General features: G+C 32.0%; 3 protein-coding genes across 3 annotated transcripts; all 3 read left to right on the top strand.

Moving 5' to 3' along the window:
- Window positions 1–950: 950 nt before the first annotated feature.
- Window positions 951–3,438, top strand: LOC126672754 (protein DETOXIFICATION 16-like). Its single transcript, XM_050366707.2, has 4 exons — window positions 951–1,046; window positions 1,683–1,762; window positions 2,668–2,906; window positions 3,325–3,438. The coding sequence occupies exons 1-4, from the start codon at window positions 951–953 to the stop codon at window positions 3,426–3,428; spliced, it is 519 nt and encodes a 172-aa protein (XP_050222664.1). The 3' UTR covers window positions 3,429–3,438.
- Window positions 3,439–13,416: 9,978 nt separating this feature from the next.
- LOC126674740 (ATP synthase subunit beta, mitochondrial) lies at window positions 13,417–16,691 on the top strand. Its single transcript, XM_050369240.2, has 9 exons — window positions 13,417–13,978; window positions 14,080–14,155; window positions 14,254–14,342; window positions 14,494–14,611; window positions 14,706–14,809; window positions 14,904–15,062; window positions 15,145–15,369; window positions 15,462–15,773; window positions 16,267–16,691. The coding sequence occupies exons 1-9, from the start codon at window positions 13,478–13,480 to the stop codon at window positions 16,378–16,380; spliced, it is 1,698 nt and encodes a 565-aa protein (XP_050225197.1). The 5' UTR covers window positions 13,417–13,477; the 3' UTR covers window positions 16,381–16,691.
- A 336-nt stretch (window positions 16,692–17,027) lies between these two features.
- On the top strand, window positions 17,028–19,883 carry LOC126674741 (fruit protein pKIWI502). Its single transcript, XM_050369241.2, has 5 exons — window positions 17,028–17,661; window positions 17,752–17,851; window positions 17,947–18,042; window positions 18,139–18,219; window positions 19,493–19,883. Exons 1-5 carry the CDS (start codon window positions 17,114–17,116, stop codon window positions 19,553–19,555), a joined length of 888 nt encoding a protein of 295 aa, XP_050225198.1. The 5' UTR covers window positions 17,028–17,113; the 3' UTR covers window positions 19,556–19,883.
- Window positions 19,884–25,322: the final 5,439 nt, after the last annotated feature.

Genomic DNA, 25,322 nt, shown 5'->3' with positions numbered 1-25,322 from the left:
CATCTTTCCTTTCAAAATTGCCACATCAGCATCGTCTTCCTCGTTAGAAACCCTAGCAGGGCTCGTAGGACGCAAATATCTATCGCCAGTATTCACAACTTTCTTCCTCATATCAACCCGCATACTCAACCCATAAGGTAAGAACTCCTTCGGAATAGGATTCTCAAAATACTTTGCACAAAATTTCTCAGAATGGCCTATAATCCCACAACATAGGCAAAACATAGGCAAGCGTTCATATTGGAAATTAATCCAACTCCAATTACCACCTCCTCTTCGTAACTTCATTCTACGCTTTAATGGTAGACGGACATCAAGACTAACTCGAATCCGAAAAGATTTCATTCCCGTACCTTTCACCGCTGTAAGATCACAATCGACAAAAGTACCCAAATAATTCGCCACATTCTCCCCGACCCTTTCTGTGGCATAACCTTTTGGAACGTCAAGAACATGAACCCAAAAGTCCACCTTCCATAAACTCAACTCCGAAGGAATATCTCTGATTTGAAGTCTTCTAGTAATAAGTAAACAATGCTCAAACGTCCACGGTCCGTCATCTATCACCCTTCGCATATCTAATTCATGATAAAACTTGAATTGAAACAGATTTGCCTCAACCCTCTCGATAGCCACTCCCATGACCGGTTTCCAGACTCCAGACAACACCTGTTGTAAAATGGTGAAATTTATTGGTTTTTCTGTCATCACTCTTCCCACCAGACACCAATTGTAACCACTCTCAATAACACCTTCTTCATCCTCTAAGATCTCTAAGCCCCCCTCTTCCTCCTCCTCAAGAGTAGCTCGAGAATATAGATATGAAAGCTTCTCCCCATTGAACGTTTTCCCAGACGAAGCCATAGCAAATTACCAGAAAGAATCGAAAAAAATCACGTATCAAAATTAGCTGGAAATATACAAACTTTGGTTAAGTTTGCATGTAAATGATGAACATGTACTGGTCCACTTGTAAAGCCACTTCAGAGAAAGCACAAAACACAAGACAGATTCCCTACTCAACCAACCTCACTCCTCTTGAAATAGTAATGGCTAATAATTGACAACAATTAACATAGAACACTTGTCACATAAAGACAAGACATCAAAATTGTTAAAAGACAATAGAATCGCTTTTTCAGAGGAAAAAAACTTATTTTATAGAAGAGCACTTACATGTACTAAGAAATATGTCGCTATTGGCTCTGGATTGCCATAGTTTTGTTTTCTTGAACGGTTAGATTATTGTCTTAACTGAATACCGTTATTCAGCCAAACCCATACGAAAGCTATAACGTTCATTATTATCTTGACTGACATAGATTTTTTTTCAAAAATTGGTAGAATGAAGATGAGATGGAAAAGTTGGCGAATTGATTGGGATAATTACTCTTAAACACATAACGTTAAGCCTGTTTACTGATACAAATGCACTTACATGCATAATGGTTAATAAATTTTAAAAATATTACCTTGTATGAGCTATGCGCGTATTGGTAGAGAAATCTACGAAAAATAAGTTTATGAGAATGGAGACAATATACTAAGAAATTGAAATAATTAAAAAAAAACTAACCGCAATTTGCAGAGTTGTGTGATGCACACTAGAAAACTGACCAATTTATACTTGAAATGGGAAGGTATTGTTGGGTGTGAAGGAAAGCAATTCTTTTTTATCTCAGGAAATGAGAAAGGAAAAGACTACGCCAAAAAGGACAGTTAATGTCAGTAAACATAAAGGAAAGGCCATCCTTGATTCACGGTTGCTGAAGTTATATTTCATTTCTCCAATTATATATTTTACAGGTTAGCCTATAGGCTTAGAGATATAGAGGACATCTACATTTATTGTTGTCTTGTTATGCAATTGGACTTGTGCACATTAATATTAGGGGAAATTCAATATACATCTCTTATAACAATAGTTCATGGTAGTTGGAAAAAACTATTGAATCAAGTGGCCCCTTTCAAAGAATTAAATTTTTTTATTTGTATTGTTAAAGTGTGTTATTCGAGGTGAAGAAAAGTTTTGGCAATGAAAAAAAATATGAACCCGCTGTGTAAGAATTAGTAATAATGTATGTGAGATGGGACATGAGAGTTGAAAACATTTATGAAATTACAATGACTCATGCATGGCAAGTGAAAATTTGGCCCCAACACCAATATATGCATCTGGACTTTTTGGATTAATGAATAAATAAATGAATTATTAAGATTTACATGCACAACTTGCACATTTGACCTTACCCTCAATCAACTAAAATTCGAACCTTTGTAGCCACAAGGTTTACAACGCACTGTACAATGTATAGGATTTTCAACTTCAGTTTTAGAATATAGTATATAGATTTTTTTATAAATTAGGAGATGGGTTGGCATGTAGCACCCATATGGCATTTATGTCAAAGTCTTACGGTTGCCATATGAACTCCCATATGATGTGTACTGAGTAGAATTAAAAGATAATCTTTTTATCAGGTTGATATTTACATAACTGCAATGTCACCTTTATTAATAGAGGATATTTTATTATTTTAATTTAAACTATAATTTATACATCATTTAGCTATAAATTAAAATTAGATGTCATGCTGGGAGAATATGTTGTTAAGAATGGTTACTGAAATTTTCTTCGTTATTCCTTAACATTTTTAATTATATCAGTATAAGAGTGTCAAATGAACTGGGTGCAGGGCGTCCACAAGCTGCACGGTTAGCTCTGCAGGTGATGATCATAATGGCACTCTCTGAGGGGTTAGTTGTTGGAACTATAACCATTTTGGCTCGAAATGTATGGGGAAAACTCTACAGTAATGAAGAACAAGTGATCAACTATGTTGCAAATATGTTGCCTTTACTAGCAATTTCAGATTTCTTGGATGGATTTCAATGTGTACTATCAGGTAATTTTAACATCTTCTTCTTTTTATTAAATTTTATAACAATGTGACAATTAATTTAACCATGTTGCAGAATATGCTTAAATACTAATAAATTAATAAATTATAACATGTTTTGTAATTTTCAACACGAACTTTTAATTTTTGCAATACAAACTTTTATTTTTTTCAATTCAAGTGACCGATTAAATATCCGATCAATTGGTGTAGATGTGAGACGTCAAATCCAAAACATTTGACGATCAATCAACATAGATTGCCCGAATGTTCATTATATTGTAAAAAAAATATAAGTTTGTATTTTTAATAGTAAAAATTTAAAATTTATTTTAAAATTGCATAATACACTATATTTTATATTTTTTTGAATTAATTTGTATTTAACCTTATGAATATCTCATGTTTAGAGCAATTAATACAGGGGCTGCTAGAGGATGTGGATGGCAAAATATGTGTGCTTGTATTAACCTCGGGGCTTACTATGCTGTGGCAATTCCTTGTGCTTTGTTGTTTGCTTTTGTCTAGAAAATTGGAGGTATGGTAAGTCTATTTCTCTTCATTTTTTTTCATCCTGTGATAAATTACATGTGCCCTTCAAAAATTTCAGTGTACTAAATAGGATGGTGGAATTATTATGGTCAGGGGCTATGGATGGGAATTATATGTGGACTTTTAGTGCAAACTGTGGCACTTATTATGATCAATGTATTCACCGACTAGGATCAAGAGGTAGGTTTTCAGAAAATGTCTTATCCAACCCTAATTTTTATAAGGTTTAATGCATCAAGAATCAGCAACTTTCGCGTGTTTTTAAAATTTAGCATGAATTTTTAATTTTGGATATTTAATATGAATTTTCCAATTTTACAATTATGTATCACATTTGTATTTTTTTATTCAACATAGTGTCGTTTTATATCTAAAACGGCGCTATTTTACATCCAAAACGGTGTCGGTGTCATTATTGCAAAATTTTGAAAGTTCATATATTTGTATACCACAAATTAAAAGTTCACGTTAAATACCAAAAACACGCGAAAGTTTGTAATTTTTTATGCATTTAAACCTTTTTATAAACAGTCACACAAATTTTTCACTTATACAGCGGAGTTCACTTATGTGAGATTAGTCTACTATGAGCCTACTTTATTAGAATTTTCTGTTTTTCAGTAATGGAAAATTCTTGACTAGACTCAGTATAAGGTGGATCACTCTTTTATCAATGAAATTTTACAGTTTAAAATGAATGAGTTCTACGAGAGATATATATAAAAAAACTTGATCTAGCCAATAAATTTTATTATGTGTATATACACTTTTAAATGGGTTGCTATATTATACTGAGAATAACCACATACACGACCATCGCTCTCTTCAATTATTACAACAAATGTTCCAATTCAGTTTAGGTGTTATGAACTTTGAACGAGGATGGTACTTTAAGTTCTATATTGAAAAATATTGATAATTTTTATATCAAAACATTTAATTTTGAAGCCATCCAACCCAAATTTATTGAATTCCAAAATTCGTACTTTAATATAGTATGTTAATTGCTAACCTTGTTAATCCTTCTTTCAGGCAAGAAAAGCAATAGAACGAGTTAGAGACAGCGGAAGCATGGACTAATATTCAGCCATAAAGTAAAATGAAGAGGAAAATTGTATATATAATTGTTTTTGTAACCTCATAAAAATATTGATTTTTACATTATGCACTAGGAAATAGGATATAACAATTGTATAATTTTTTTAAACTCGTCAAATTCATCAAATCGAATATGAAATAACTATATATAAAAAAAAATTAAAAAATTAAATTCGATGATCCGAAAATTGCATGTGAGCGCCTCTGTTTGTGATGTTTATGTAGTAGTTAATTTCTCGCCGCGCTATATCATCTGACTTGTAAATCAACTGAGTTGCTCGCGAGTGGCTCACTATTCGTCTTGATAAGAGCTCGATTCGTGTTTCTTCGTATTCTAAACGAACCAAATTCGAGCTAGATTTTATATTTGCTAATACGTGTTCGGCTCGTTTACGTTCACGAATAACTCGATAAGTAGTTTGTGAACGATCTCGAATAAGAGTTCGTGAACAAGTTCATGGACGAGCTCCAATAAGAGTTTGTGAAGGAGCTGGTATATAGTCCACAAACAATCTCGTTTTTATACTCGATTAGGTGTTCGCGAACTAAACCATATTTAAATTAAATTATATAATTATCTGAAATAATCTTAAAAATTACATAGAGTAAACAAAATTACACAGTTTTGGTATATTCTATCAAAACTATGTAGTTTTGATATAAGAAAAGTTAAAAACTCATAACCCTAAAAGTAAATTTGATATATACTAAAATTTAAAAGTCTAAAATTAAAACCAGTAATCCTAAATCTAATGTGTCGCCTCTTACTCAAACTCTCACTATTTTCTTCGTTTTTAGGTACTGTTTTTAATTTATTCAGCTCGTATTCGTATTCGTTTGTTTAATGGTTACACAAGTTGAGTTCATGTTCGTTCGTTTAGCCGCTAAACGAACGGGCTCACGAACGAGCTCGTTTAGTACTTTTCAAACTTGTTCGTAAATGAGCTCGCTTAGTACTTATCAGGCTTGTTTGCGAACTCGTTTGTTTAGCGGCTAAACGAACGAACACAAGCTGAACACGAGCTGAACATGAACACTATAAAATCTAAACGAACCGAACATGATCAATCCGTTCAAAGTTCGACTGAACATGAACCGAATATGAACACCTTGTTCGCTAAACGAGCCGAATATGAACACTCTAAACTCGGTTTGACTCGACTCGGTTCATTTACACTCCTATCGTCTATCATTTCTTGATTTCAAATTAGGTACCTGGTTAACTTTTAAGATTTCAAAACTATAAAGAAAAGACAATAAAGAGGGAATTAAAGAAAAAGATCTAAAAAATTAATCACTTTCCATCATGCACAATTTTGTGTTTAATATATATAAAAAAATGTTGACAATTTGCAATTTGACAAAGCATGTCCAATAAAGTGTTAAAATAAAGTGCTGATATTATAATTTAGCATTAGATCTTAAAATATGACGTCAATACGATGCTATAATTTGTGCTAAATTTAACACTAATTATAGCATATGCTAAAATACAACATCCAACATAAATTTATTATTAACTATAATTTTACTGCAGTTATTTTTTTGTATTTATTATTTAAACTTTTTTTTACTTTTCTCATTTGAAATTTTGCATTTCTTTATAATCTTACAATCTCGATGAATGAATTTTTTTAATAGTAGACCATATATTAATATAATAAATAAAAAAAATTATTTTTAAATAATTCATCGATTATTTTAATAATTTTTTATTTAAAATAACTCATTTTATAAAAACAAACTATGGTAACATTAATATCGATTGTTGAATCTTTGATACCAATTGTCATGACCGATTCATAACCAGATTGGTATGCGTAGCGGAATGGAACCATTCAGTAGGTATATAATTATGAATTTGCTTACAAATAACAATATAGCAAAATAAAGAAATAACACAAAAAACTTACATGGTTCGGCATTAAAGCGTACATCCACAGCGAAAGAATCGAGCCATCCACTAATCATCAAAAAGAATACAAAATTGGTGGAGAATCACCAAATAGAGAACATATCTAATAAATATGATCTTAAAAGAAAAACCCACAAAGTGTTTAACTCTTTACAAGAAGTAACCCAAAAGAGTTACGATTAACTTATATTCCTCACATCACATACACCCACTTTTCCCTTTATTCACATCAATGTTTACATTGTGTGTTTGTTTTGATGTACTCTAAAAGGTGAACAAGGTAATGTATTTATAGGAAGCAAATAATCTATATAGCATTAGGAGTATTAATTCTAATTGGGTTAAACTTCCTAATTAGCCAATGATAATAAATTTATCCTTTTCCAAAATACTTTACTAATTAGAATCATAATACACATTAGATATAGAATTGTAGGCATTATTCGAACAATCTCCACCTTGACTCTAATTCTCTAATAAACTACTGTTGTGCTCCACCTTCTCGATTTAATTCCAAACTGAGCTAATTCCAAAAGAGGTTTTTTGAGGAGGATCATATAAGTTTCAAGAACGTCTTGAACTTGCTGAAACTGAAATGACCTGAAGATTTACTATCTTCGTGTATATTTATTAAAATTTCACGAATCTTCGACTTTTGTTGTCTTAAAACTGATACCATAAACAACCGTCGTTAGTAGGCTATAATGATTAAATCAAAAAATAAATGTTGAGGTCGTAGCATATCCCTTAATCTTCATAAGTTGACCAACTCAATGAGCATACATCACAAGTGAAACATCCACTCTCACTTCATTGCCAAATATCCATAAAACTCGTAATTTTATATATTGAGATACCGGACATGTGTACATAGAAATCGTGTTGAACATTCTTTATTGTTTTAACCGCCTCATTATGCATCTTACCCTTAACTGAACAAATATCAAAAATTCTGCATGTATTGACTGTTGCACATAACTACACTCCGCTATTAACTCAATTGTAGTTGGAAAACCAAAAAGAAATTGGCACATATGTGATATGAACAACCTGAATATGCATAAATTTCAGAATTAGAAAATATTTTTCCGATCCAAATAAATTGACTCATGAGCGATCCAATATGACGTCGTTCCGAATTACAAACATTGTAATCCATCTTGTGTCTAAGATTGCTACTTATTCAAAATAAAATCTCTTTCGCAATGTCATATGATTTATCAAAATCTAACTATGCCCAAACAAACTCTTCCTTTAACAAACTCTTAAAAATAATTATTAGATCCAAATCACTTATAGAGTTTCATGAGAGTATAAAGAGATTATCTCAATCATTCATCTTACAAAGACTATAAAATCCTCAAATTACGTGTTTATAGAAAAGTCATATCTTTCTTCTTTATAGTTTAAAGTAGCATATTGATATCCAACACAAAAATATCTTTAAGAATTTTCATAAAATTGGTAGGTTCTCTATATCCAAATATATTTTTTTGTGTCAAGTAATTTCGCCTTCAAATTGCGAAATCCTCCAAATAACAATTTTGTCATAATAATCATAATTCAAAATTAAATCTAAAAACCAAATTGGCTCTGATACCAATTGTTGTAATATTTATACCGAATCTTTGGTAACAATTGTCGTGACCGATTCGTATGCGCAGCGGAATCAAAACCATTTAGTAGGTATTTAATTATGGATTTGATAACAAATGACAAGATAGCAAAATAAAAAAAATTAACACAAGAGATTTACGTGGTTTAATATTAAAGCATACATACACAGGCGAAAAATCAAGCTATCCATTAATTAACAAAAGGAGTCAAAATTGGTGGAGATTTACCAAATAGAGAACATCTCTAATAAATATGCCTTTATAAGAAAAAAAACCACAAGATGTTTAACTCTTTACAAGAAATAACCCAAAAGGGTTAATTAACTCATATTCCTCACATCACACACACTCCTTTTTCCCCTTATTCACATCAATGTCAACATTGTGTGTTCGGTTTTAGTGTACTCTAAAAGGTGAATTAGATAGTGTATTTATATGGAGTAATTAATCTATATAGCATTAGGAGTATTAATCCTAATTGGATTATAATTTCCAATTAACCAATGATAACAAAATTAAACTTCTGCCAAATATTTCACTAATTAAAATCTTATTATAAATTAGAAATAAAATTTGAGGTACATATATTAAAACTAACGTTATAATTTAGCATTAAATATTAAAATACAACTTCAATATAGTGTTATAATTTGTACTAAATTTAGCGCTGACTATATCATATGCTAAATTACAACATCTAATAAATATTTATTATTAATTTTAATTGTACTGCAATTATCTTTTTGCATTTATTATTTAAACTTTTATTTACTTTTCTTCATTTTAAATTTTGCGTTTCTTTATAATCTCACAATCTCGATGAATTTATTTTTTAATAGTAGACCATATACTAATATAATAAATAAAAATATTAATATTATATAGTTCATCAAGTTTTTAATAAATTTTATTTAGAAACTCATTTTATCAAAAACAATATTACTTTAACTTTTATTTAAAATATATAATAAAAAAATTATCAAATAAAAATAATTAATATAATTAAAATATATTTTTCCTAGTAAATAATTATAACAATTATTTTCAGCCTTTCACATTGGAGAAAAAAATTAGAATGATGTGCTAATTATAGCATTTTATTACTTTTCTATGCTAAATTTAACATAAAAAATAACATTTCATTGGAGATGCTCTTATCTGTGTTAGTATATTTTAGTATTATTTAGCTAATAGTCTTAAAAATAATCGACCTTTATTTTTTTTAATTGCACTCTAACGTTGTATATCGGTACATTACACTCCAACGTTGTTTAATTGTTTTCAATTCCACCCTCAAGTATCAAATTGAACTCTTTTCATTCGAATAACATTCAAAATGAACTCTTCATATTTATTAAATATTCTAAATATTTTTTGATGTTATAAATTAAACAAGAAAATTACCTTCTCCACAAAATCAAAAACTAATTTAAATTATCTTATACAAATTAAGTAAATAAAACTCCCCCGACTCTGTTGTTGCCTGCCTCGAACTCACCTTCGCTTCACTCTCGGACCAGTCGTAGCTTGTCTTCCACGAAAGACGAGCAGATCTGCTCATCTTTCGTGAGGAAGACAAACAGCGGTGGGAGTGGGACCGGTGGCGGATTTGGAGTCGAAGGTTGATACGTGTCGGTTTTAAATTTAATTTTAAAAATTAAATAATTATATATCTAATTAAATATTCACTAAAGACTTATTTGAATATTTTTAAAGATAAATGGCAATGTTTGAATTTGTCCAAGTAAAAAAATGTTATATGACCTTTAATTTTAGTTGCTTTGAATATTTGCATCCCTGTAATGATAAGATCGTCTTTCTAATGTAGGAAATTGAAAATTGAAAATTGAAAATTGAAAATTGAAAATTGAAAATTGATTAAAAATTGAAAATTAATTTTCATAGATTAATAATTGAAAATTGAAAATTCGAAATTCGAAATTTTAAAAATAATTAAAATCTCAACTTTTGTTTATAAATAAAAGTTTTATTAAAAGCCACAAGAAGTGGGAAAAGTCCACTACTCACATAGTTTATGCCATTTAAGGCTACGACTCTGAGGAAGAAAAATACAAGCTAAGAAAGAAAAATAATGTCTGAAGTTCTATACAAATCTAATCCGGAGTAAATAAAAAAAGGATGTTTACATTTGTAGTAAAAAGCTACACTATGAACACATCGAAAAATAACTTTTGCCGAAGACGAACCCTTATGCTGAAATATTCTTTTATTGCGACACTTTCAAATTTTCCAAATAAAGATCATCCAAGTCGTAGTCCAAACTTTGTACATCCCCCATTTGGAATAGTTGTTATCCATTGAAATAAAATTAATTTCCTCAAAGGTAGATGGTAAAACTCAAGATAAATCCATCTTTTCAAAAACTTCGTACCAAATTGTTTTAGTATAACTACACTGAATGAAAATATGATTTTGAGTCTCAATTTTTCCACAAATTCCACAACTCAAATTATCATTCAAGATAATTTTGCGAGAGGCAAGAAAAGATAATGATGGAACAGTATTATGCAACCCCGTCCACATAAAAAAATTTTATCCTTGGAGGCGCCTCCGACTTCCAAACTCGTTTTAAAGCTGTTGTTTGAACCAAGACCATCAAATCAGGTATTTTTTTTACTTTTTTTAATAAATTATGTCGTTAGGTTGGTTGGTTTTGTGCTTCGGTTGTCCTGTTTGACTTGTTGAATAGACTCTGTATTTGTTCAGTTGCCACTTGTGGGCCTTATAACTATTCAACATTTGTAGTATAACATCCATAAAAATAATTATAATAGGGGTATAAATGAATCGAGCCGAGCCGAGCTTTGGACTGTTCATGTTCGGCTAGTTTAGCGAACAAGGTGTTCATGTTCGGTACATGTTCAATCGAGCTTTGAACGGAGTGTTCATGTTCGGTTCGTTTATATTTTATAGTGTTCATGTTCGTTCATGTTCAGCTCGTGTTCGTTCGTTTAGCCGTTAAACGAACAAGTTCGTGAACGAGCTCACGAACGATCTCGATAAGTACTAAACGAGCTCGTTTGCGAGCCCGCTCGTTTAGCGGATAAACGAACGAACACGAGCTGTTAGACGAACCAACATGAATACGAGCTGAATAAATTAAAAACAAACTAATCGAGCTCGTTCACGAATATAAGCTGAATAAATTAGAATCATAATTATATAAATTAATTTAAATATGAATTAGTTCGCGAACACCTAATCGAGTTTCTAAACGAGCTTGTTTGTGAACTATATGCGAGTTCGTTCACGAACTATTAATCGAGTTTGCTCACGAGCTTGTTTACGAACTCTTATTCGAGCTGTTAGTGAACGTAAACGAGCCGAACACCACTATGTTCATGTTCGGCTCGTTTATATTAACGAACATAAAATCAAGATCGAGCTCGGTTCGTTTAAAATACGAACGAACATGAACCGAGCTCTTATCGAGCCGAACACCGAGCTGCTCGCGAACGGCTCGGTTCGTTTACACCCCTTATTATAATAATAAAAATAAAATAAACGGATACGACTAAATGTTAACCTTAAAGCAAATAAAATAATTAAATAGAATAAATGAGTATGACTAGAAGTTAATTTTATAGTAAACATGATAATTAAATAAAATAAAATATATAATGGAAGATTAACTTTAAAAATAAAATCATAATTCTTCTCTATATATACGTGTGCTTTTTAACCCTAGTCGAAGAAAAACTCTCAGACTTTACTGTTTTATTTAGGCTTAATCACTCAAGCCCCCCTCACCTTTAGCTCTTTTTGCAATTATACCCCGACGTAGGAATATTTCCAATTTTACCCTAGTTTGAGGTTTTATGTTTCAATTGTACCCTCAAGTATTAAATTAACCTCTTTTTACTTAAAAAAAAGTTTAAAATAATCATTCATTTTTAAATTATATTTCAAATAGACCCTAATTCGTTAAAATGGAGGTGCTAACTTCAACTAATGCCAACAAGGACAAACAAGCCAGAAATAAAACAGCCCAGATGAATACTTTTCTTCTAGGCATTTCATCGAACAGTTTCAGAGCATTAAACTTCTAATTATTGAACCATTTTTGGATCAATTGATTGCAGTGGCAACTTTACAGTTTACAGTAGGCCAATTTTTTGCTTGGCTACATATATTGATTGAAGCTTATCAGACTTTATTTATGTATGTAAAAACTGATTGCAGTTGCTATTTTTGTTGCTACTTCTATGTTGAGACTTATTAATTTTTTTGGTTATTATTATCAGTTCATACTGTAAGCAATATACTAAATTTACATTTGGTTTTATCAACATGAAGACTAATTATATATATTTTGATATATCCTTAAAAGTGTAACAATAGTTATATTGCATATTTAATTACTTTTGGATACACAGCTTAGTTATATTTCATAATTATACTCTAAAATATTATTAATTGGCAAAGCCCATTTAAAGGCCCAAAATCGATTTATAAAACCGAAAACTGCAGCAAACCGACTAAAAATTTCGGTAGTAAAAAATATCGGTTTTGAGTGAAAAAAATGATGGTTTGGTTTTAAGTTTACAACCACCGATAACCGACCGGTTTTACTAATTTGACTTCCGAACCGAACTGAAATACCGTTTGCACACCTCTACGCACCCAAATATTAAAAATCCTAGAAACCGCCCTTATAACAACCTTTTTTTTTACAGATTTACACCTTATTAGAGCCGTTTGATTTTTTTTAAATAATTTAATGTAAAAATTTCGACCTTTTTAAATTGGAGTCCTGGTTCCGCCTCTGGGACGGAGGGAGTATATTTAACTGTTTTAGTACACTTTCTTTACATTGATATATTTCGATCATCCAATAGAAGTATACATATAATAGTTTTCCCAAATTATTCTTTTTCATGGGGCCTATTATTTCTCATAATCTTTCTCCAAATCTGACTAATTCAAATTTCTAAACCCAACAAAATAAATAAAACAAGGGTAGTTCAGTCTCAACAGCGCTGACTTATAGCCATCGCTACAAGGTGAATATTGTCTTTGACTACTCAACCATTCCCGCAACGACACCGTATGATTCTTGCACTTTAACGTCAAATCATACATTTATTTCTCCAGTGGAGCCAGGTGTCTTTACATTGCTTGCATATACATTCATACGACACCGTTTATTTCAAAAGACGACGTGCTCTACCGCTATTGGTGGATATTACAGAAGATTATAGTAATTCTATTTAAAGAATAGCAGTAAGAAACCACAGTAAAACAGTAAAAAGTAAAAAACAAAATAAACCAGATCTAATCTGCGTACATTTAAAACGCCTATACAGTAAAGTTTTTCATTTCACAAACCCTAACAAATCATTTTCATCTCTCTCTCTATACTGAAGCCCTAACCTATGGCTTCACGCAGACTCTTATCCTCTCTTCTCCGATCATCAACTCGCCGATCTATCTCCAAATCGCCGTTCTCCAACCCTACTCCCACTCCCTCACCTATCTCCACGCGCTGCGCGTCTCCCTATGGCTACCTCCTAACCCGCACATCGGAGTACGCCACATCGGCAGCAGCCGCCGCTGCGCCTGCGCCAACAACGCAAGTATCGGCATCTCCGTCGTCGGATAAGCTAGGTAGCGGCGCTGGGAAAATCACCGATGAGTTCACCGGAAAAGGCGCGATCGGACAGGTGTGTCAGGTGATCGGAGCTGTGGTGGATGTGAGATTCGACGAAGGATTGCCGCCGATTTTGACGGCACTTGAAGTGATGGATAATTCGATTAGGTTAGTTCTTGAAGTGGCTCAACATTTGGGGGAGAATATGGTTAGGACTATTGCTATGGACGGTACTGAAGGTCTTGTTAGAGGACAAAAAGTCCTTAATACTGGCTCTCCTATCACTGTAAGTCACTCAATTTGATCTGATCTGATGTTATAGATTTATAATGTTTGAACTGTATTAGGTTAGATCTGATTTTGTGTGATGATTTTTGATTTGATTAGGTGCCTGTGGGTAGGGCTACACTTGGTCGTATTATAAATGTTATTGGAGAACCAATTGATCATAGGGGAGACGTCAGTAAGATATCTACTGAATCTTTTACGCTTGAGTAACTGTTGTTTTTGATGGCTGTTTGTGTTTAAATTTTGAAAATTTTGTTTGGTGGTTCTTATCAGAGACCGACCATTACTTGCCAATTCATAGAGAAGCTCCTTCTTTTGTTGACCAAGCTACTGAGCAAGAGATTCTTGTAACTGGTATTAAGGTATTTTACCTACTTTTTTTATTACGTAAGGTGGTTTTGTTTTGTTTATTGCTGATTCTTTTTTACTTCAGCTTGTGATATTATTTGAAATTTATTTGTTTGCTTTACTCGTGTGTAAAAAGAAACCTTGCTTTGTATGTACTACCTACAGGTTGTTGATCTCCTTGCACCATACCAAAGGGGAGGAAAGATTGGATTGTTTGGTGGTGCTGGTGTCGGAAAAACTGTGCTTATTATGGAGCTTATTAACAACGTTGCCAAAGCTCATGGTTCGTTATAACTTATAACCTGACAATTCAGTTGTGGTTTATGCACTTATTACTGTCCTTTTTGTTGAACATTTGTTGGATTTTGTGTGTTCAGGTGGTTTCTCAGTGTTTGCTGGTGTTGGAGAGCGAACCCGTGAGGGTAATGACTTGTACAGGGAAATGATGGAGAGTGGTGTCATTAAGCTAGGGGAAAAGCAGGTCAATAAAATTTACTGTTTGATCGTTTCTGTAAGAGTATATATGTTGATATATTAAATTTATCGTACTTATATTTTGTGCCTTTTTTATGTAGGCTGAAAGCAAGTGTGCCCTTGTTTATGGTCAAATGAATGAGCCCCCTGGTGCTCGTGCCCGTGTTGGTCTTACCGGGCTAACTGTTGCAGAGCACTTCCGTGATGCTGAAGGACAAGATGTGCTTCTCTTTATTGATAATATTTTCCGCTTCACCCAGGTACTTTGCATGTCAATACTATCTGAACTAATCTTTGTCTGTTGTTTTACACAGCTAATGTTACAAGTTTTCTGCTGAACAGGCAAACTCTGAGGTGTCTGCTTTGCTTGGTCGTATTCCATCTGCTGTCGGTTACCAACCTACTTTGGCTACCGATCTTGGAGGTCTCCAAGAGCGTATTACAACGACTAAGAAAGGTTCCATTACTTCTGTACAAGCTATTTATGTGCCTGCTGATGACTTGACTGATCCTGCTCCTGCCACGACCTTTGCTCACTTGGATGCCACCACTGTGTTGTCACGACAGGTATAATTATAACTCGTATATTATAATGTTAGGAGAACGTTCACCATTTATATTTTATTTTTTCGAAACTTATCGGCCGTTTATTGGAGCAGATTTCTGAGCTGGGTATCTATCCTGCTGTGGATCCTCTAGATTCTACATCCCGTATGCTCTCTCCTCATATTCTGGGTGAGGACCACTACAATACTGCTCGTGGAGTGCAGAAGGTTCTCCAGAATTACAAGAATCTTCAAGATATTATTGCCATTTTGGGAATGGACGAGCTCAGTGAAGATGACAAATTGACAGTTGCCCGTGCACGTAAAATTCAGAAGTTTTTGAGCCAGCCGTTCCATGTTGCTGAAGTTTTCACTGGTGCCCCTGGCAAGTATGTCGAGTTGAAAGAAAACGTTGCCAGTTTCCAGGTACTTCACTATATTCTTAGCTCTAGAATTTAAGATAGAAAATCTCGTACCTTTCCCTCACGCACCTTGATTTCTCATTATATACTTTTTAATTTGAGGAATTATAGTGGTGAAATGCTCATTAAAGATCAAAATATTGAATGGATGTTGACTGTTGATGTTTATGTTGGCCTGTCTATTTGCAACTCTTTTGTTCATTATGTTGGAACTTGGGGATACATCTAGGTGCTGACTGTTTTGAGATTTATATAAAACATGTTGTGCATTGCATGAGGCCTATATTTCTTATTTCTTCATTGTCAATGTTTTCGTACGGACACTGGTTGATGAAGTTAAGCTTGGTTGATTGATTCAATACTTTAGTAGCTGACTGATCATACTTAAAACTAGCATCAGCTTGAACAGCTTCAATCTGTGAAAAAAAGCGTAATCTCTTGAATTATAAGAACATGGGTACCTGATTTTAACGAAGTTGGTTTGTGGTTATTGTCAGGGAGTGTTGGACGGGAAATACGACGACCTCTCAGAACAGTCATTCTACATGGTTGGAGGCATTGAGGAAGTCATTGCCAAGGCTGAGAAGATTGCCAGGGATTTGGCAGCTTAAACATATATACCGAGCAGTCTTTTGTGTTCCCTTGTACTGATAATTGCGAAAATCAAAAATAATCTAGGAGATGCTGGTAGAGCCAGCAACAGCAGGATATTGATTTTTTGTTTTGAGATGAAATTTGCGTCGGATTATCAGTTTTTTATTTTTTGGGTTAATGTTATTGCAGAATTTGAAAAGAGGAGGACAAGTATGGGGAATGTCCGACCAAAACCCCCTCTTTTTTCTTGTTAATAAGGGGAAAAAAGGAAGGCGGACATGTATATTTTTTCCTTAAAAGATTATCAATGAACTCAGTTTTGTCTGAATGCCTTCGTTTTGCCTCTTTTCTATAGCTGCTATTTTTGTTGTTTGAATGATCCATCTCCATGCCAGACTTTGTTTCTGAAACCCAATCACCAAATACAATTTTATTGTTGGTATTAGATGAACTATAATGAATTCAAAAAAAAAAAAAATCTCAAAAAAAAAATTGAATTCAAAAAAAAAAATGAATTATAACAGTCGATTAAAAGAAAAATGAAGATTCTTTCTAAAAAAAAAGAAAAAGAAAAATGAAGATGAAGCCGAAACGCTATTAACATGTGGCCGAAATATCTTTTACAGGATAAAAGTGAAAACGGTGTCGTATAAATAACACGTTGTCGACTCATATTGCCACCTAAAGCGCCGCCACCGTCTTGGACCGGACGACTCTCTCTCTCTGTCCAATAACTTAAAATCAAAGAGCATGCCTAGCCTTACTCTGCCCCCCTCCCCCCTCTCTCTAACCTCCCCTTCTCTTCCCCATGCCTACAATACCCTCCCCATGTCTTTCCTCCGCCGCCTAACTCCCCTCCGCCTCAACAAACGCCGTCTCGCCTCCGTCGCAGCTGCAGCCGTTCGTCAAGACACAACCGTCTGGTCACACGCGCCGCTCTCTCTAATCGAACCCGCTGCAGAATCTCTCTTCCATATAACAATCGACGTCTCCGACTCTCCTGATATTGTATCCTCCCATACTCGCCCCGGCCAGTACCTCCAGCTCCGCGTCCCTGATTACGAGAAACCTTCTTTCCTAGCTATAGCGTCGCCGCCTTCGTTCGTCGCCGCTAAAGGCGCGTTTGAATTTCTAGTGAAAACGGTTCCCGGCTCAACCGCTGAGCTGTTGTGCGGTTTGAGGAAAGGCGATGTGGTCGAGTTAACTCAAGCCATGGGTAACGGTTTTGATTTAGATCGCATCTCGCCGCCTGAGAAGTATTCGACGGTCCTGATTTTCGCTACGGGATCTGGAATTAGGTAAAATTTAATTAGTGATGTTTTAGTTATGTTTTTTTGTTATATTAAAAGCGCGAGTTAATTGATTATTTTGAAAATCAAAATTTGCAGTCCAATTCGATCATTGATAGAGTCGGGGTTTAGTGCTGATAGAAGGTCTGATGTTAGGCTGTATTATGGGGCGAGGAACCTGACGAGAATGGCTTATCAGGTGTTTTTTTTAATTGAATTTGATTCATTTTATGTGCTATCATTTCAATTGTGCAAGTTAGATTCTGAAAGTTACGGTTCCTGGTCTTATAATAGGATAGGTTTAAGGATTGGGAGTCTTCCGGTGTTACTATTGTTCCAGTACTTTCACAGCCTGATGATTCTTGGACTGGTGAAACTGGCTATGTACAGGTAGTTCTTTTTTTTGACATCGTGTATCTTTTTGAAGTTGTCGTAAGAATTGATTGCCAGTAATGTGTTTTTACACCATTTGTCGCTCTTCCCCAGGCTGCTTTTTCCGGAGCCAAGCAGATTGATAATCCTATAGCCACTGGTGCTGTGCTTTGTGGGCAGAAACAGATGGCGGAGGTTTGTTACTGATATTTGTTTCGGCTTTGTTTACTAGTTGCTAATCCATAACGTATTATGTTCAACTGATAATGGCTAGATAATTGCATGAACACTTGGACCATCTACCAATTATGTCCCAAAGTATATGCTAGCAGTCTATATCGTACCGTTAATTAGAACTGCCCCTGTGAAAAAGACCACCTCTATCAGAAAGCTCATTTATTTTTTACTGCTCTACAATTTAATACATTGAAAAAGCATACTTTTGTCTGTTTAGGACTATCTCTTTTAAGGTGGCAACTCGTTTAACATGTCGGGTGAAGGTTTGAGATTCCAATGCTGCTAATGTATAATTCTGGTTTCCACTTTTGTCTAATTCATTGACGAAGCAATAAATTTTTATCTGATATGGATAGTCCTATGTAAATTGTCCTTCTGTGTTGCTGTCGTTATTCCTCACCACATTCTGGTAGAAGGATTTATGCCGAGTCATCTTTCCACGAACTTATTCTGTCGTAGCGTGATCTTTTGAAGTTGCAGGCCAATTTATAAACAAGTATCTCAAATGTCCAACTCTTAATCTTGGCAGTTCTAGGCAAAAAATGATGTCTTAAGTTTTTATGCTCTCATTTCAATAGGTGCATGAATTCAGGCTCAGCAAACCATTATTGACTCTAGTTCTTTTATGAAAGAAAGAAAAAATCCAATAGTAGGATCACTAAGATGTATGCTCCGGCAATCTTACGTCTAATATCACATAAAGTATAGAAATTTAACATCAAGATGCATTTTATGTTTCTTATTTTTCTTTTGAAGCATATATGATCTTACAACAACATAGTATGCCAAGGGTCAACAATTTCTCATTAAAGTAATGTTATCATGCATCATTAGAAGGTGAATTAAATAGCAATTGATAGATTCAAATAATACGGCTCAAACAGTGTTTCTGAACAACCGTGATAATATTTTGTGCAATTTTGTTTTCTGCTATCCAAGGAGTAGAGGGTCAACACTAAACATCCATTTGAACAATTTGTTCTAAGTTTTAGCAGGGGCTGAATTATAGTCATAGAATTTTACTCTGAAAGAGAACTTACGAGTAATTTTTCCGACCATCTCTTGTTACATTCTCAAGCAAGCTATTTTATTCAGCGGGAAAAACTGAATGTGAAGAATAAATCTAAATGTGCATATACTTCCTAACTATAACTTGTTCAGTGAATTTGCGAACAACAATTCTAATATTATGCAAGGGATGGCACTAACTTTTTGGCTGTCTGTTTTACAGGAAGTAACATCAATTCTGTTGGCAGATGGAGTCTCAAGTGAGAAGATACTAAAGAACTTCTGAGATATTACCAAAGAGGTTCACATTGTTGTAGTGTTATTTATTGAGCAACAGTTGAAGATGATTCTTTGATCCACACTGCTGACGAAATTCGTCAAGCTAGTGAATAATTCCCAATTTTGAATTTTGAGCATCTTACATGTACCATGAATTGTAAAATAGAAATTCTAGCAGGCAAAGTATAGGAAACCTGAGCAAGATTTGGCATGATATGATATGTAATGGCAGCCTCCTTTTTAATGTTAAGCTACCCCGTAGAGAAGTGTGGACATGTTCAATAACATGAAGTTGCCAATGTTTGATAATTTTTTTATCTCCCTGAGGGAAGCAATTCTGGGGATCTTTAAATGTGTCGGTCAAAAAGGAAACTTACTTTTAATATTTTCAACATTGTTAGTTTCATAATTTAAAAATACTAATTACTTTTTAATATTAACAATATATTTTTTAGAATTAACTTGCTATTGATTTTTATATTGGAGATATAATTATAATATAAATAGGTGTTAGAGTAAAAAAAATAAAAATATTAAAATGGTGAGGTATTTTCTCTATCTTTTCGTTGTTGAGGTAGGAAATCATATTATTTTTAAAAAAGAGTATTTTTTTCTAATTTTCTCATTACTTTTTGTACAAATGGAAATGGATTTCTTTGGAATAAAATAATTGTTCCAATTCCAATACTCATGAAGAAAGAGTCGTAATAAATACAAAGAAGAGGGGTAATTATCTAAATCAGTAATTTATATTTATTTTATAGTTAAAAAATCGACAAATGAATTTCTCATGTATTTCGTTTATTCAAATGAGTTTTTCAAATATTTTAATACACACTATTTGAAGAATAAAGCAATGTTCAAATATTTTATCACACGACAAAAAGTATTTTTTTTAATGGAGGTAGGAATATTTTAGTACATTATTAAAATATTGTATTAATATAATTTAGTTAGTTTAAATTTTAAACACATTTAATAATATAAGTACATATAAGAATTTCTCTATCTAACAATAGTATTTTAATTACTTAAAACTGAAAGATTTATGATAAACAAATATAAAAAAATATGATGAAAGTTTTACAAAAAAAAAGAAAAAAGTCATAAAGTCATCTCACCAATAATAAATAAAAGTACAAATTAAATTTCATTAAAATTTAAAAAGTAATCGTGGAAAACCACCATTTCATTGCACCTTTTACTTTTTTGAAACAAGTACGTCAATTTTGACCATACCCCACATGCCCCTCATCATATAATTGTACGAAGAATTGAAGGGTCTAACAGTTACTTTTCCTTCTTTCTTAACTTACTAGTACACAACGATGCTTCGGAGTTAATAATTATTTTAATTAAAGATAATAAATAAATATATAAAAAGACCATTAATAAAATTAAATAATTATATTACTTAGAAAATAATTTGAAATTGTAAATATGTCAATACAATTTGATATGCAATTTTTAATAATTATATTTAATTAATAATAAAATCAATCTTCTGGTTACATATTATATTTCTAAAATATATATTGTTTATTCATGTATAAAACCACAAAAAATGACATTATAATTTCTTAAAAGTATAACCTAGTGATTTGATTTTTTTTTTTTTACAATACTATGATTGGGCAAAATGAAGGACATTAATGATAAAGATCTTTAGCGAAACCGTAAAAAACAGGCTATATATAAATTATTAAATATTTAAATGTTTTATATTTTAACTTTGACATTTATCTCTTAAATAACTTTGATATTATCTTTTATATTATTTCCCTATTAAATAATTTTTTTAAAAAACTTCTTTATTAAGTATCTTTATATATACTTATATAAATGAGAGAACCGAAAAAACATTCTTATCAGTTCCTTCCTCATATAAATAAAACACCTATTTAATTTTTTAAATCTATATACTTATATAATTGAGACATAGAAGCATTCTCATGAACTTTCAATATAAATAAAACACATATTTAATTTTTTATAAAATTATTTATAATAGATATTTTTTTATTAATTTTTCAATTTAAATAAAATAATTATATCAAATGAAGTGGATAATTTACATTAACTTTTTAGATTGAATAAAATATTTATTTAATTTTTAAAATCTATTATTAAGAGTAATTTCATTATTTTTTGAAAGAATCCCTTTGTTTAAACAATCTACTTAATATTTATTTTATATTACAAAAATAATCATTAAATAAATCGTTATTTAATGGAACTTTTTACGACGAAATTGTTAATTGAGATGGGTTGAACATAGAATGTACGTAATATGTTTGAAGATATCCTCCACAAAAAATATTTGTCATTGTTAGAAAATGCTCTTTAGACTGCATATGAAATTTATATAGATTTCATCATGTATTTTTGAGAATTGGTAGTGGTGATGGTGAATTTGTTAGTGGAGGTTATAGATTTAGGTTAATTTTCTCCTTTTTGTTGGAATTATGTTGATAAAATAATTTTAAATATTTAAGATTTTTTATGTTAGTTATTTTATAATGTTGATATTTTAAATTTAAAAAATACATGTATATGTATATGTCATCAAGTGATTGGTTCTTGTATTAATTATAATTTCATACAACTTTTCGAGACTTGATATTTTTTAAATAAAATAATATGATTCATGCTATAATAGATATAGTATCAACGTTGGAACATGAAATAAATTTTCACTAAACGTCTGGCATTTAAAATTCATTTGACCAAATAAAAATAAAAATTTATTAAAAAATTTATGCTTTTAAGTGTTATGAGTTTTTAATTTATCAAAAAGTTATTATTTTATTAAATTATTACATCTAAAAATACTTAATTTAAATCTAAATTATGACTATTCATAATAAGCAATCAATTAAGTATAATTAAATTTATTAATTCTAAATTGGAGTTAATAAAAAAAGTAATTTTGCGCTACTGTGTATGTCATTTATCTCTTAATTAACTTTAATATTTATCTTTTATATAATTTTTATATTAAGTATTTAGTATATTTTTAAAAGTTCGAATAGATATTAAAGAGATAAATTTTACAATTAAATTATATAAAAAATTACATGATAAACACTATGTGGCAAGCAAGTACTTTTAGATTCAAAAATAACTAAACTATAGCATTTGCCTTTGCCATGTGGACTCATAATGGCTTAATACATAGTTTGACCTCTGAACTTGTACCCTTTTACCCATCTAACCCCTAAACTTAACGTCTCACCTATCGAACCTATGAACTTGTTAAATAATCCGATTTGACCCCTGAACTTGATAAATATGCAAATATTGAACCCTTCGTGTCCACCTGTCACTTGAAACGTTCTAGAAGAAATTGTGTACGGAGGGGTTCAATGTTTACGTATTTATCAAGTTCGGGGGCCAAATCGGGTATTTAACAAGTTCAGGGGTTCAATAGGTGAGACGTTAAGTTTGGAGGTTAGATGGGTAAAAGGGTACAAATTCAGGGGTCAAACTATGTATTAAGCCGACTCATAATCAGTGGATCTCAAATCCATAGTTTGTTAAAGATATCATGGCATAACTGTAATAAACCTAATAAGAAAAGAAAAAGTTGGAACCCAAAAACACTGTTCAATGTACAGTGTTTTTGGGTTCTACTTTATACTATACTAGTACGCAACCCTCGCTTTGCTTCGGGTTTGACAAATAATAAATTAATAAACATTTCTTTAAATATATTCAAATAAATAATTAAAATGGTTGATTAACTTGCTCTTATATAAGGGCATATCTCAATGTTTCATGGTTCATTAGTGTCTTGAGAGAATTACATATTCAACAATTTCGGTGGTTATGGATAATGATTATGAAAATTACATGCTGAGAAAAAGTACTCAATGATCCAAATTCAAAATATTATTACATTATAAAATTCATATAATTTAACAATGGTAAATATAATTATAACACATTTAATTTCCATTAAAAACTCATATAAAATAAAATAAAGAGGAAGTCTTGTGCAGAGAATGGAGGCCATGGCATAAGAGGCTTTTGTGATCATCTGCGTTTAGGTATAAGAAAACAAAAAACAAAAAAAATGAAAAAAAATATATTAAAACATCAACTCCGCATAAAGTTTCAATATGAATTTGAGTGATGACATGACTGATTATCCTAAGCAAGGTTCTTATCAATGAAAAATTATTGGTAACATAAATCATTGTCCATGAGCAGCAGTGACTTTCAAATAAAGAGAGCAACAATAACATTTCAAGCCTAATTTAATGAGGCAATCATAGTAACCTACAGATGTCCCTATTTCTTTTTTGATGAAAAAATTGCAAACAGAAGTGGCTACCATTTGATCTTGCAAGAAAAAAAAGCTAAGACAATCAACATGTTTCATGATCAATCTTCAAGCTGTAATTTAAACAAATATAAGTAGCTAGATGGTTTCTCAAAATAAAAACATTTTTTCATATAGCTGAGACTAATAACTTCATCAATAGCATAATCAATTTCACAATTTTTTTGATATACAAACTTTCTAAATATTCATATAAAAAACCTTCTTAAACTTCATCATGTTTTCTTCTGACGTTGAATTCTTGGATCTTTCACATGGCAAGCAGGCAAGGGACGATCTTTATATTGCTGCTAGTACAATTGCTTTTGTTTTATCTTGACCTCAACTTCGATCAAGATTGTTTAGTTATCCCTCTTTGGAATTATGTAGGGCATGTTTTTTCTGAAATGATCGCTTGTGTTCTTCAAAATTTAAGACACATATTTGACATGGAAATGAACACTTCATTTGTGAACCCTTTGTACGATCATACTTTCAAAACATTTTCCGACCAAATCGCTATATTTGAGGTTAGCACACGTAAGGATACCTGTCATATAAGAAACTGAGATAAGTATTTATAACAGAAACTAATCTTAAAACATGCCACAAGAACAAATTAAGAAGAAAGAAAAATGCCAAAAAAACACCAGCAGCAAGAAAAGCAAGCAAGTTGATGATTCTCGAAGCTGAAGCTGAATCTTTGTATCTGTCCATGTTTATGTCTTTTCATATACATCGACCGTGAGGTAGAAGACATTAATAAAGGAGACAGAGAAGAAAGATTGGTGGTGGTTAACAGAAGTTGAAGATCAAAATTAAAGATGAATAAGAAGTGAAGAAAGAAAATGCTTTACTAAAAAGAAAATTATGGCATACAGCTGTGATAAATGTGAGGTCCACTGAACCATGTGGCATTTTAATATGCAGTGTAATATGAGATGGCATGCTAGGGATAAGCGGTTTATTTCTCAACTTGCATACACTTTCTGTATGACACTTGGGGAAGTTTCAATTGAAAGTTTTGTTCTACACATGACACGATACCACTAATTTTGTACTGTAGCGAAGGTTTTAAAATCAAAGGGAAATATGGCAGATTCGTAATTAACAAAAAAAATAAAACATAAGTTGGAACCCAAAAACACTGTTCCTGCTACAGTGTTTTTGGGTCCAACTTTAATGTAATGTAATAGATATATATTGATTAGGCTATAATTATGTCCAATATCTTGCCATCTTCAATAATCACTTAATGTCGTTCAATCATTTTGCCCTTAATGCTTGTACAAAATATAGACGTATATCAACCGAGTGAAAGATGCTTTGTGCAAAAATATTAGCCATTCTTTCAAATAATATGCATTTATTCCTCTTCTAAAAGTTAAAGAGGCCTAAAGCTTATACTTGTATTTATTGGACTGTGTAAGTGAGAAAACAAGCCACTATA

Source organism: Mercurialis annua, linkage group LG3, assembly GCF_937616625.2.
Source record: "Mercurialis annua linkage group LG3, ddMerAnnu1.2, whole genome shotgun sequence".
NCBI lineage: Eukaryota > Viridiplantae > Streptophyta > Magnoliopsida > Malpighiales > Euphorbiaceae > Mercurialis > Mercurialis annua.
This window is presented reverse-complemented; position numbering and strand designations above follow the sequence as displayed.